Source organism: Phalacrocorax carbo, chromosome 4, assembly GCF_963921805.1.
Source record: "Phalacrocorax carbo chromosome 4, bPhaCar2.1, whole genome shotgun sequence".
Taxonomy (NCBI): domain Eukaryota; kingdom Metazoa; phylum Chordata; class Aves; order Suliformes; family Phalacrocoracidae; genus Phalacrocorax; species Phalacrocorax carbo.
Window position 1 is genome coordinate 67,634,319 of NC_087516.1, and position 13,264 is coordinate 67,647,582.

The 13,264-nt window shown below is 37.5% G+C and overlaps 1 protein-coding gene across 1 annotated transcript in view; it reads right to left on the reverse strand.

Annotated features, from left to right (window-relative positions):
* IQCM (IQ motif containing M) overlaps positions 1 to 12,135 on the reverse strand; it is a 111,208-nt gene extending 99,073 nt beyond the window's left edge. The window contains 5 exon segments of the mRNA XM_064450825.1: positions 1,934 to 2,021; positions 7,525 to 7,614; positions 7,617 to 7,745; positions 7,748 to 7,826; positions 11,983 to 12,135. Of these exon segments, the coding sequence (XP_064306895.1) occupies positions 1,934 to 2,021; positions 7,525 to 7,614; positions 7,617 to 7,745; positions 7,748 to 7,826; positions 11,983 to 12,135 (539 nt within the window).
* Between the last annotated feature and the right edge of the window lie 1,129 nt (positions 12,136 to 13,264).

Sequence of the window (13,264 nt, forward strand, 5' to 3'; positions counted from 1 at the left end):
TGAGATTTCCTGGAATCCTTGAAAAATTTTAAGAGGCTGATGTAAGAGAAGGCAAAAGAGAAATTCTGAATAGGATTTTCCATTGATTTTGAATTTAGGGTTCATGTTCATGTACTACTGATGATGGTGCGGCACTATCAGTTTTATTTTCAGCCAGGTCTCTGCACTTTAATAGATACATGCAATAGCAGTGAATGTGCATGTGCCCTTAAAGTAGCTGGGCAATGTGTTCATGTTACTGTCTTCACTTGGAAAACACATAAGAAGGTGCAAATTGAACCACAGGTGTGGGAGATTGTAACAGGTACACACAAGGATTTCCAGTAGACAGGTTTGTGTCTGCAAAATGTTGTCACAAAGGTGCAGGTAAACGTGAAGTAATCAAAAAAGAAGGCCAAAAATTCAGGATTATAGACCTCAATGCAAAATCCATTTGTACATAGCCATTCTTCCCCACTGTTTTTTCTGCTTTATAGTGGTCATCTTTGTTTGTTACTCCCTGTTTCCCCCCCTTATTGTAATTCCACTTCTTATTTCTATCTAGGTGCACACAAGAACTGGGGGGTGGAGAGGGGATACTAAACAGGGGAAACCCTTCAAAATCATCAAATAAACATTTTAGTAAATATATTAAGGTTTGTTCTTTTTGGATAGAAGCAGCAGCAAATGGAATGTCTTTCATAAGCTATGTTGTCTTCCTTTAGGATATGTGGAAAGACGCAGCCAAAGCTCACTGATACAGCGAAATCATTTACTGTGAACAGCCATTTCATTGTGCTCATGCAAGGCAAATATAATTATCCTGCTAAACAGTTAAAATGATAAGTCTCTGAAACTGCACACTTAGATCTCCATATACTCTTACCAATATTTTAATCTCATTGAAATTGAAAATGTTCCACTAAGAATGTTCCTTAAAGTGCTAGAATTCAGAAGATAAAAGGAAGATATTGTCAACAGTTTTGAGGCATTATTAGAAAGGTGTTTGAAATGGTAGTAAGGATGTTTGAGAAATCTTTACAATTTTACTTTTGGGAAGATTCAGCTGACAAAGTATGAGCCAAGACTGCAAATAAATATCAATAATGGGTTAGAGTGTGCTCCATTACTCATGTTGGGAGGTGAGCATGTGTTCATACACATCATTGCATCAGAGCACGTGGGCTGCAGCCATGAGTAAATACTTACCAAAATGGTTAAGAGCTGCACAGCCCAGGCCTATGCAGATTCACAAGAGGTCGTGATACCACAAGGGAGAAATGTGCCACAAAATGATTCTGCCATGCTGATCAGAACAGAACAAAGGGAAAAGCTGATTTCTGGGAGCAGAGCTGGTCTAAATGGTCGTCACCTTATTTAGGTCAAGGCACCCAAAGATCTTGTTCTTTTTGTAGGTGTGGTAGGTTATTACATAACTGATATTTTAAAAAGACAAAGTAGGTACTCTAAAATTGTATAAGGGCATCTTTTTATTTATTTATTTATTTACATTTCAGTAGTGTTTTACTACATTTCAGTAGTGTTTTAGTTTAGGTATAGGGCCTGACCAGAGATCACAGGATGTAAATGAGTTTGACCACTAAAATCAATAGGAGAAAAATCAGTAGTTTATACAAAAGGGAAGGTTCAGTTCTTCTTACTGTAAGAACTAAAGTCTTTAGTTGCAGAGATAGCTCATCCTGCATTTTTCAGTGAGATCTTGGGAATAATCTGTATATTGAAGAGGCAATAGTGAATTTCATAGAAATAAATGTAAACAAGCAATCAAACAGAACTTTTATTCCTAGATTTTGTAGAACTTTATAATTTCACAAAGAATTCACAGTAAGACATTTACAGTAATGTAACTTATAACCTGTAAAAAGGCAGAGTCAACTTCTTATTTCGCTTTGAGAGGAAAAACAATAGTCAAGTCAATTATCCCAGGTCTTACCTGAGAGATGAGTTCTCCTTTTTCTCATTCTCCAAAGCCCTACTCACAGAGTCAATCCCAGACAACAACTCAGCTACACACATTCTCTCTATGAACAAGGCAAGTGATATATAAATATTTAAAATATATTAATTTCTATACATATAAGCACAGCCAGCTCAAGAGAGGCACCAATTCATCATGTTTTTCTATACAAGTATGAGAAACTTCTCAGGAAAACTACAAGCATATGCACATACTGCAAGCAGACATCTTCTCCAGTGTCACTCTGCATTTAATTTTGGACGCCAAACCACTATGCAAGTGGACCACACACTCCACATAGCTCTGTTTTATATTCACAAGCACAGAGAAAACTAAACCACTTTTAAGCATAAAAACTGCTTTAGAAACAATCTTATTAGGAATGTACACATACAGCAATTGTTTTAGAAGTACTAAAGATAGCAAAAACATTCAATAGCCTTCAAATATGTACACTATAAGTGCTGTTTCTTTCCCCTCGCTCCCTTCAGAAGCTTTCCTTAAACGAGAAAAATATTCCCTCTGTATTTACTTTCCACTTACTTTCCCATATTAACATATTCTAATTTTTAAAAATGTTTTACATTTTGTCCTGTGTTCACACACACAGACAGACAGACGAATTTGGAAGCCTTCTGTTTCTTTTCGTACACACGTGATCATACAACAGTACACCATGGGTGAGGTAAAATTGAAGATGCTCATTCCTCCAAGCCTCACCATGCCAGTTCAGCGCACTGGCAAACAGATCATTATTTAAGTCTCTCTCTTGCGAACACTCATACTTTTCAGAGAGAAACAAAACACTGAGAAGAAAACAAATTAAGTCTATTAATTTCAGTAAAACAAAGTGGAATACAAGTGTGAACTGTAATTTGAAAGTAAAGAATACAGGGGGATTCAGAAATCAGTCCATTCCAACTCATCCTGTGAACTTCTCTCACCTCACTGCAGCAGATGCAACGCAGCACATGCAACTTTCACCCTGAAAGAGCTCACCCCTATCAGCCTAGCAATACACCCATATAGTCTTACCACACTCAAGTATCAGACAGAAAAAAGTACCACTAAAGCATGTATCTCTAGTAGTTGGAGTGCCAAACCCAGAGTAGCAGTGCTGATGTCTTGATTTGTACCTGCTTAGGAACATAAAGTTCTCCCTGTTTTATATTGCACTTCATAATATATAATTTTGAAATCAAAGACCATTCCTCTTTTTCATTTGAAATGTGTACATGTTGATTTAATACAGGTAAAAGTTTTTTCAGTTTCAGTGCCATAAGTAAATTCACATATTCCACACAGGAAGTTAGGCAGGCTGCATATTTTTGGTCTTCCCTTTATTTTGCATATTTCCTCAGTTTTGTGTTCAATACATTTATGCATTTTTGCAAACTCTGGTTTAAACAGAATGATCCTAAACCCATTTTCCTCTCAGTTGTACAATTTTCAGTCTCTTTGTTCTTGTGATTATTAACATGTCATTAGCTCCTCAATCAACAGAGAATTTTTCTTTGAGAATATGAATTTCAAATGTAGAAAACAAACAGAAAAATCCTCTCTTTGGCATAAACCTGTCAAGATTTCCTTATGTATCATCAAGTACATGGAAGGGCTTTACAGGACATCTGTATCTTCCCCAGCATGCAGTACACTACTGTTCCGATCGCCAGGTATGCATCTTTCATGAGAAGACGTAATATTAGCATAAATCCCATGGCTTTTCCAGATGATATTGTCTTTCCTCTTTGCATGCAAGTTTGCAACACCTCTCTCACATTTTGGCACTTTCATTTCATACTTCACAGTTTTATTAGCACTTTGAGCTTTGGAAGATAGCTCATTTATTTGCTATATTGAGATGCCACAAAACTTTGAATACACTATATAAAGATGTAGAGCAAGATAGTGATGGAGTACAGTCAGACACAGATAATAATCCTGAAAGCATTCTGGAAATCAATTTACTATAATTGCCCTTTGTCTAGAGTGGCAAAGCCAGCAGTCCTACGAGACTGCATATTCATGTCTGATAATTTGCACATTGTATTATTTGTTCAAAGGTCAGCCATTCTGATATTAATAATCAAGATATAGCGTCAGGTGATGACAAAAGTTCCACAAAGACTATGTGTAATTGTTCTTTAAGATATTTCTCTTATATAACTTCTATACAAATACATGTTTACATAAGCACAGCAAGAATGGTTGCAGGCTTCCACTGCTAGATCCCTTTTCAGCCATCTCCTAAAGGACGGGTGGTTTAGGTCACTACTCTTCCTTGAGATCTGTTTCATCCTTTTCTCACTATCTATCTTCAAGCCAGCTTTTTCTTCACCTCTGTCTCTTCTCCCGCTCTGTATCTCTTCTCCCCTCAGCCAGTCATCATGGTGGGTGGCAAGCTAAAATAAGGGGGTCTGCAAGAAGATCCAGAGGTGTTCAAATCCAGAAGAATTATTGTCTCTAAATGAATGTAGAAAGTGAAAGGAAGGGTTTGGTCATGACTTGGGGAGGAAAAAATGTGTATCAGTTACCTTGGAATATAGGGTGCAAGTTCCAGACAAACCTGCATGGTTCTGATAAAAGTAGGTCTGTTTCTGAAGCGTTGCTGCTGTTCTGCTCAGTGAAATATTCAGTAATGATAATTCTCTTGCTTCTTACTATGTGCGGGGACCCTACTCTCTGAAAGTACAACCATTTAACAGCCAGAAACATTGGCCAAGACTAACGCTAAGGCAGAACATGAAGTCATAAACATGCACAGATGTTACTATTTGAAAACATTAAAGAGGGGTACTGAAGTTCCTGAGCACATCCCAAGTTGTGTTGATTTCAGCAGTAACGAGTCATAAGGGAAGAAGATACTACTAAAATTACATGCCTGGGACACTTTTCTTTGCCACTTACATTTAGAAAAAAACCAACAGTGTCTTTAGAAAAACTTAATGGGGAGAAGAGCACTCAAACACTGCTGTTACCAAGAGCTAAAATGAATAAATCTGCTTGCCTGTATTTATGCGGTTAAACAAATACAAAGCAACGCATTACACATTTCTGATGATATCATGGAAGGCTCAGGAGGTCTAGTTTCACAAGCATCTAAAAAAGGTTAGTGCTGAAGGTTACAGGAAGTTATGAAATGGAACATTTTAGGGAAAATTTTATTTAATGGAATTTGGGCAGTTTTGTAAATACAGCAAAGAAAGTGGGACTACTCACACATTCTGTGCCTGCCTGGCTCTGACTGATAATTGTATTGAGTCCACTGAAATATTCAGTTAGGTGAGCAAACACACTCTGGAGGTCTTAGATTTTTAGAAGTCCCTGAACCTTTTCTGCGTTCACTTTAGTAGCAGCTCAAGCCTGCTCCAACATGCAGAAACAGGGATTTCATGCTGAGCATGAGAATTCACCACAGGGTGCTAATATAGTTATGCTCATGCTATCCTTTCTGTAGCTATCTTACCCTTGTACTCCAGATGAAAGGACTCCCAAATTAAGAAAATATTAAAAGGCATGCAACCCAATAACTCTGTTCACTTTGGCAAGTATAACTCAAGGTTTCAGAAAGCTTTCTTTAGGGGAGAAAGTAAAAGTAAAATCTCTGAGAGCTGTCTCAGCCCATTATCTACTAGAGAACTGGAATTTCAACTGAGGCAGAGAAGGGCTAACATTGTCTGTTTTGCACTTTTACCAGTCAAGAATAAAGACACACAGAAAAAGATAATTTAAGCTATTGCTCTTACTAACTCAAGGAATAGAGTACCAAAACTGGAAGAAAGTATGAGCTCATGAAAATAGAAATTTCATACTTTTTTCCCCTTTTTTGTTGTTGTTCAGAGATTCTTTTCTTCACTTTTCTCTGTTGTTTATGGATTCTCTCTATAGAAAGAACTTTTCCCTAGACACTTTCTCTCCAGAAACACTCTCATTTTCTCTCACGCCTAGTGAGAAATACTTAACCACACATACTTCAATAAGATAGCAGGTATCAGTCAGCATCTCCTTGCTGGGCCCACTTAGCTAATGAAATGAACCAGGGCAAGTTCCACGTCACCTTTTACAAAGTGGTCACTTCCATGATCACCTACATACCACAGTATCGGCCTCCTCTACCTATTCCTGTTCAGTGAGGTTTGACTCTAGATATTTAGATATCTAAATTTAGATAAATACATTTAGTTTTATTTATCTATCTAAATATATAGATGGATACTTATGGAGAAGCTGGTTTGATTCAGAGTATTTGAAATGAGGTGCAACCCACTAAAGGTAGGTACGTTCTTTCTTCATGGGAAAAAAAACCCTAAACAACAAATCTAAATGAAAAAGCAGATCTTCAGGGCTTCACAATTGCCAGGTAGACTTTCTTAACATTCTTATTACATTGCAAAGATCTTTTTTTTTTCTTCCCTCAGAACTTGCCAAATTTCATAATACTGTGGGACTTGGGCCACCTGTACAGAATACAGATAAAAGTCTATAGGTTAAAGATGACAGGAACCTGGATATGGTTTATATCTTGCAGTACATAGTGGCTTCATTCCTTTTATGCCTAAATAAATACTTGACAAGGCCAAAGGAGCAAAGCTTGAAGGCATTTTCCCCAAAACTCAGACAGTTTTCTCAATGTCGAATGGCTTGAACATTTGCTCTACAGAAAAGAAAAAATTAGACTTACCAATATTTTCCTTTAGAGGTATGCATCCTTCCTCCCTTTATAACCCTATATGAGTTTTGCCTTACCTCAGCTAGAACTAGTGAAAGGTGTTAATCAGCTAGCGGAAGGTTAAATCAGCTGGCTAGGTCTGAAAATGCTGGAAATATTTCTATGATGTCTATTATTACAGTATTTTTCTTCTTTAGCAGATGGCAGGGGAAGACACAAAGCCAGGACACTCATGTTAAAAGGGTATTAAATTCCAGTCTTCAAAGCAAAATCAACACAGAGCTGTGTGGAGAATTTGTCCCCTTCTTCAGTGAAAAAAATTCTTTAACTTCACAAAAAGTGAAGCTCCCTTCCACATCATGGAATAAATAAATGGAGCCCAACCAAACACAGAACAGTCATATGATTCACATGACATCTTGCTTCATTTTCTTCCACATCAGAGTGACTCAGTCATTGTGAGACAACTAATAAGGGTCATATTCAATATAAAAACTGTTGGCTGAAAAGCTACCATTTTGATGGAAACTGTAGCTTTTAGCAAATTAATATTTTATATCCAAATTATTTGCTTCCAGCAGAAAAAGTTACTTGTATGAAACAGAAAACAAAAAAAACCCACCTTTTACAAGACTGTGTTCTGTTCAAGATTTTTTTCTCTATGTAGTTTTTCTGGTGTTTGTTATTCATAAACCAAGCTACGTTATGCTTACAGATTGAGAAGATTATAATATAGATCATCAGCTGCATAAATCTATTAATAGACATGGAAGAGTACCAATGTCAAGTCACATAAGAATGTGGCCTTATGACAAAAAAAGGCAGCAGTGGGCAAACAATAAATTGCTGAATTTCCTCCTGTTTAAAAAAATCACACATGAAAGAAAAAACTACTCACCTTCTTGCTCCATAGAGTACTGTGGAGATAGGTAGACGCAAGCCTTATAACATTTGACAGCCTTTTCAGGGAATGTAGGGCTGAATGTTACAGAAGGGGTCTTTCAGGTAACTTTTACAACCTTTTTTCTAACCAAGAATCTTACTGAAAAATTTTTTTCCAGCTTGTCTTTCCAAAAGCTTCAATGTTGTAAGAGTTGGAACTATTTTCCAAACTAGAGGAGCACTCACAGGAGTCTGAGCTGAGCCCCAGCTGCAATAAGGTACAGAAAGTTGCTGGGAAGATATGGACCTGTTGCATTTCTGTTGATAAAGTGAATATATATGTTATTAAGATTATTATAGTTTTTAATTATTTCTTTTGCACTGAATTATCTCCAAGCTCCTGATATCAAATAAGATAATAGTGGGATAAATACTCAGTTACCTCAGAAATACCACAAGTCCAACAGTGCCATTTCCCTTCATTTCTCTTATGAAATGAAGCTGCATCATTTGACTTCTTATTCTTGATTTCCATTTAAGAGAAATTGATTTTGTTGAATGACAATCACTAGCTTGTTATTTAATTAAAAATATGAAAAAGGAAAAAGAATAAGTTGAGCTGCAATTTTCAGATCTTGAAGCTTCTTCTGACTGCAAAATTTTTATATATAGGGTAAGTGTCCAAATATTAAAATCTTTGGCAAGAACCCATCCATCCTTGACCCAGAACTTTGAGATTAGATTTTACACCTATTTAACAGCTGGTCACTTAGCATTGGCCTATTTTATGCAAATAGTCTTCCATTTAAATAACAGTCATTTCCATTTATTAGAGTAATTCAATTTCCTAAGGACAGCCTAATAATACAGCTGCCCCATTATGCCATGGATGAATGTAGTCAAATACTTGTAATTATATTTTAAATATGTTACTGCTATTTAGTATTCTATCACACCCACAGCATGGTTGGTAGCACAGAGATATGAAGTACAGAGATCCCTGTCTTATCTAGAGACCATACAGTGTAGGTCCCTGTTCTAACAAGGATCACTATATTGGTGCATTTTGTAATGCACATGTAGGTAAAATTACTAGACCATTAATAAAGAAAAGTTTAATTGAAAAGCATTTTACACACATATCTATAGGTAGTTCAGCAGAGGTGAATTACTGCAGTAATTACACAGTACTTTAGTGAGTCCTTCTATCTAAATTTTGAGCTTGTTTTTGCTGCAGGCTGTAGTACCACAACAGAGAGGTGAATTCACAAGGATTCACGAGGCCTCAACTACTCTTATCAGTAGGTGAAAATATCCTAAAGGTCTTTTCTAACTAAGAGAGTTCTTATTGGAACCAGTAGGAAGGGGCAGTAGAGAGAACCACCCTCTGGACTGCTAGAACAGATAGCACAGACCAGGCTTGAGCAGGGTAGCAGCAGACAGAAAAATGAAGGGAGAGAGGTTTTGTAAGTCAGATTTAAAAAGAAATGGGTCATGTGTACTAATGCTTTAATTGTCCCAGAATTTCTAGCTTCAGTTAAGGACACAAACAAGTTCCCATTTTGGTGTCAAATGACACCAAATGACACCAAAATTCTCCCTTTTCTCTCACTCACCTGAAAATAAAATGTCCTTGATAAAATGTGCCCAACACACCATCCATCCATCTTAAATTCTCCCCAATGTACATTCTGAGATAATCCTGCAGTGACTTCCTGGGCCCCTGTCCAGGGACCCAGCAGATAACATGTCTGCTCCTGCCACAGCCACACCACCTCACAAATGAGTACCCCAAGCACAATCCTGTGGAGGGACACCGTTGCAGCATGGCTTTCTGGCCAAGCCTCAGATGTAACCCATCGCTGTGTCCCTGCCCAGTGATGGCAGCCTTAGGCTGCTCCACTCCTCTCGCTGGGGTGGAGGGATGGGACCTGCTGATGGTCCCACAGCAAGCTCATGGCTCCTCTCCTTTGGGAGCTGCTGGCCTGCACTGCACCCCAACAAAAGCCATGTTTGTGCTGCTCTGTATGGTGGCACATGCTTCTCCAAGCTGCTGCAAGCAAGTTGACCACATCTTTTCAGAGCACAAATACAGTAGGCTAATGTGCTCATGCTATACCTGGACCGCCCCACTTCATCTGAATATAAGTTAACAATTTACTAGTCATGGGCGATGGAAGGTAAAGTAAGCAAGGGAGGTAACTTTTAATCAGTTCTATGACAATTTGTATCATCTAAGACCTTCCTCAAGAGGTTTATCTTTAATTTGAAATTGTTTTAGGCTCTTTGAAGCTTGTGAATTCCTCCCCCACCAACCCTCTGTTCAAGATGCAGTAAGGGAGACTTTTCATTCTCCTGTTGATTTCATCCTTCTGAAGGGGCCACATTCCTTCCTTTATCCCTTCTTCACTGCCCAGATGCAAAAATTTTCAGTGGTCAGAAACAATGTTGTCTTCTGCTTGGTAACTTAGAGGTGCTGGGTGATATTTACACTTTAAGAGCTTGTTGGCTTAATGATGCCTGTTTGAATTATAAAACAGAGAATTATGTGAGTTTTCAAGTATTTTAATAACACTGACCATAACGATGCAGTGTTTGGAGAAGGCAGCTAACAGTTATTTGGCTGTATGTGTTAAACACAGCAAGTAGTAATATTTTAAATATTTAACAATGATGGCAGGTTTTGTTCTTTATAAGCCAAGAGAATCTTTTCTAAAAAATTATTATGTGCATCCTGGGCTAATCACTTTCCAAACTTGAGTACAGATGCAATCCCAAACTCAGAGTACTTACAATCAAAGACAAGCAACATTAAATGAGATGGAAAAGGAAGAAAATGCAGCTATCCTCAACTGCCTTTTCCCTGAACATTATGAATTAATTATTTTCATGAGACATTTAATTTGACACCAGCTTTAGAAGGGATGTGCAAAAGGGAGCAGTTTCCTATATGGCTTGTCTCAAGAAGGATATGAACTTGTCAGGCACAGGAGAGGCACAAATATAGCACTCATCAAATCTGTTTTCATTAGAGAGGCTTAGAGAGTCCTGATGATGTAGCAGAGGTAAAAGTACATCGAACAAAAGTAAAGCTGTGGAAGAAACTCGAAGATAATTAATAGAAACAATGTAATTTAGCAAGAAAGAAAGAGATAGTAAAAGGATTGAAAGGGTGTAATGGGCAATATAGATGAACTGGAGAGATACACAGTCTGGGGATAGTAAAGCTGGAGACAGGAGGACTACCAAAATCGGGGATAAGAACCAAGATCAGTAGCTGCACGAGATGGTTCAGAAATAAATCACCAACATAAAAATGGCAGCGGATGCAGTGCAGAGGGAGAGCCCTTTAGGGACAGATAGAAAGCCCCTGGCATTCTCACAGTGCAACAAACTGAAAGACATGCCATAGAATTAAGCAGAGAGGTGGGCACAAAATTAGAATGTTTCACCAAACCCTGAAAAAGATACTAGTTTCAAAGGAAAGTTTGAATTTAAAGTGTCAGTGGAATAAAGAAAATAAGGAACAGAAGCAAGTGGAAGACATCTCAAGCAATTCCAAGATTTCGCTAGCTGAGAGGAGTTTGGGGAAAGTGTTGAGACAGAAAGCTGACTAGAAGCGACTCAAAGTGTAGTTACAGAAATTAGGTAAATACTTGTGTTTGCAGAGCCAATGAATTTAGATTTCTAAAGAGATGGAGAAGTGGAAATTACTGAGGGGAGACTTGCCTGCATGTTGCAGCTTGAGGTATTGTGTATAGATAGATAATTATGTGGCCCACAGCATCTATAAACTGCTTAATCACATTGAACCTCTCTTTTTATAGTATATGTTTCTATGGAAAACAGCATCGCATATTTAATTTCAAATCATTTACCTGTAGAAAAAATTATCTGTGAATGCATGTCACTTCACCTTGGAAACGCCTGCTATATCACACTTCTCTGCGTAATTTCTATATTCACTCATGTAGCATAATTTTGTTTATTACAAATAAAAAACTAATTATCACCAAGATGGTGCCTGCATGACAAAAATTAATGTGCAGTATGATAAAGAATGATTTTTTCTATTCTCCTTACAGATGCTTATACATTTGAACTATTTTGTGAGCACTAGCTCCATAAGGAAATGTTGCAGTTGAGTAAATAACTCCTTCCTCTCCCAGTCCATTATTAGCAGGAAGGTAAGTCCATTGACTCCAGCAGAAAACAGAGCTAGACAAGCCCCAATATTTTTTAAGGTCCTGCCAGTCTAAGGATTGGAAAATCATGTGACTCCAGTTTACAAAATGGAGAGGCACAACAGAACAAAATTTGCACAGGTTGCTAAACACAGTTTACACTGATGCTACTTTCCTCAGCTCAGACCACGTTCTCATACTCCTACTGCACAGCTGTGCTGGCCAGGTTCCTGCATCATCATCACCATCATCATAGTTTTGAGCCAGTTTAAGTCCCCAAGACTGCTTACCACAGATCCAGGTGAACACTGGTAGTGATCCAAAACATGCTCTGTGTAGCGGGAGGGAAAAAGGGCTACAGCAGCTCTGTCTTCGATCAGCTTACTCTGTTTTGGAGCTCCTTCAATAGGAACAGACCAACAAGGAGACAGAGGTGCCACCATCCCCATAACTAAAATACCTGACACTATTTGCTAGCTTCAGTTTTCATTCTTCATGGTCCAGCAGGGACATCATAATGCAGTAATATTCTGCAAGCTTAGAATGAACTGCTGTTTTAAAATTTAAATAACATTTCGAGGCTTATATCCTACTATTAGGAAAAAGGATTGTGAAGTGTGGCTTTCTTATCTTCCCCAAAAGTTTAATTGATTTTATGGAAATGGAGGATTGTACCTTGAGCACCCTGGCTGCAAGCTTTAGAGTTTTTCTTGAGAGAAGAAAATTGGTTAATATACTGAACTTACATGACTGTAAAGCATATGGCTTATTCCTACATTCTGAGCTACCATGTTCTTGCTGATTTCTTGGAATGAGGGGTGGATAGTATTAAATACAATAACTTAAGTGGTATTTAAATTGTTAAAGTTTATTTTTAAAATTATTAATTAGTTATTAGCTATAGCTGCTATAAATATATTCTACATTCCTCTTCAGGAAGGAACGTAAAGGAGGAATGCCTGTCTCACCACAGTATATCTAATATGGGCTAGCCAGTGTCTAAGTCTTAAGTATAGTTTTCAATGATCTGGAAGAAAATACAGGCAATTGCTGGTAAAACTTGAAGAGCATGCAAAAATTGGTGGAGTGGCAAGTAATAAGGCAAATGTTCTATAGAATGATCTGTCTTGATTGGTTAGCTGGCTTCGTTTGAACAAGATAAATTTTATCATAAAGTCATAACTCTAGGGACAAGGAATGCAGGTCATATTTATAGGATGGGACACTGAAAAAAGTGATTCTGAAACTGTAGTTGGGTAAGAAACTGTCTGTGAACTCACAGTGCAAAGCTGTTGCTAAATGAACTAATCTGATCCTTGGAAAAGTAAAGGAATATTGAAAAGAAGTAGATGCTTTTCATTATTTCCATATTCGAAAATCAATGTCACAAATGCTGGAACATGATGTGGCATTTGCATCTTCAAAACATTAAAAAATGGAAAATATTCAGAAGTCAGTTAAAGCATATTTTGCCACGTGAAAAATCTGCCTTAAGGCCAGAGAAGGTCAATATACTTAGTTTAATAAAGAGCATGCTAGAAAATTATTTGCTCTTGAGATAAGCTAGAGTAA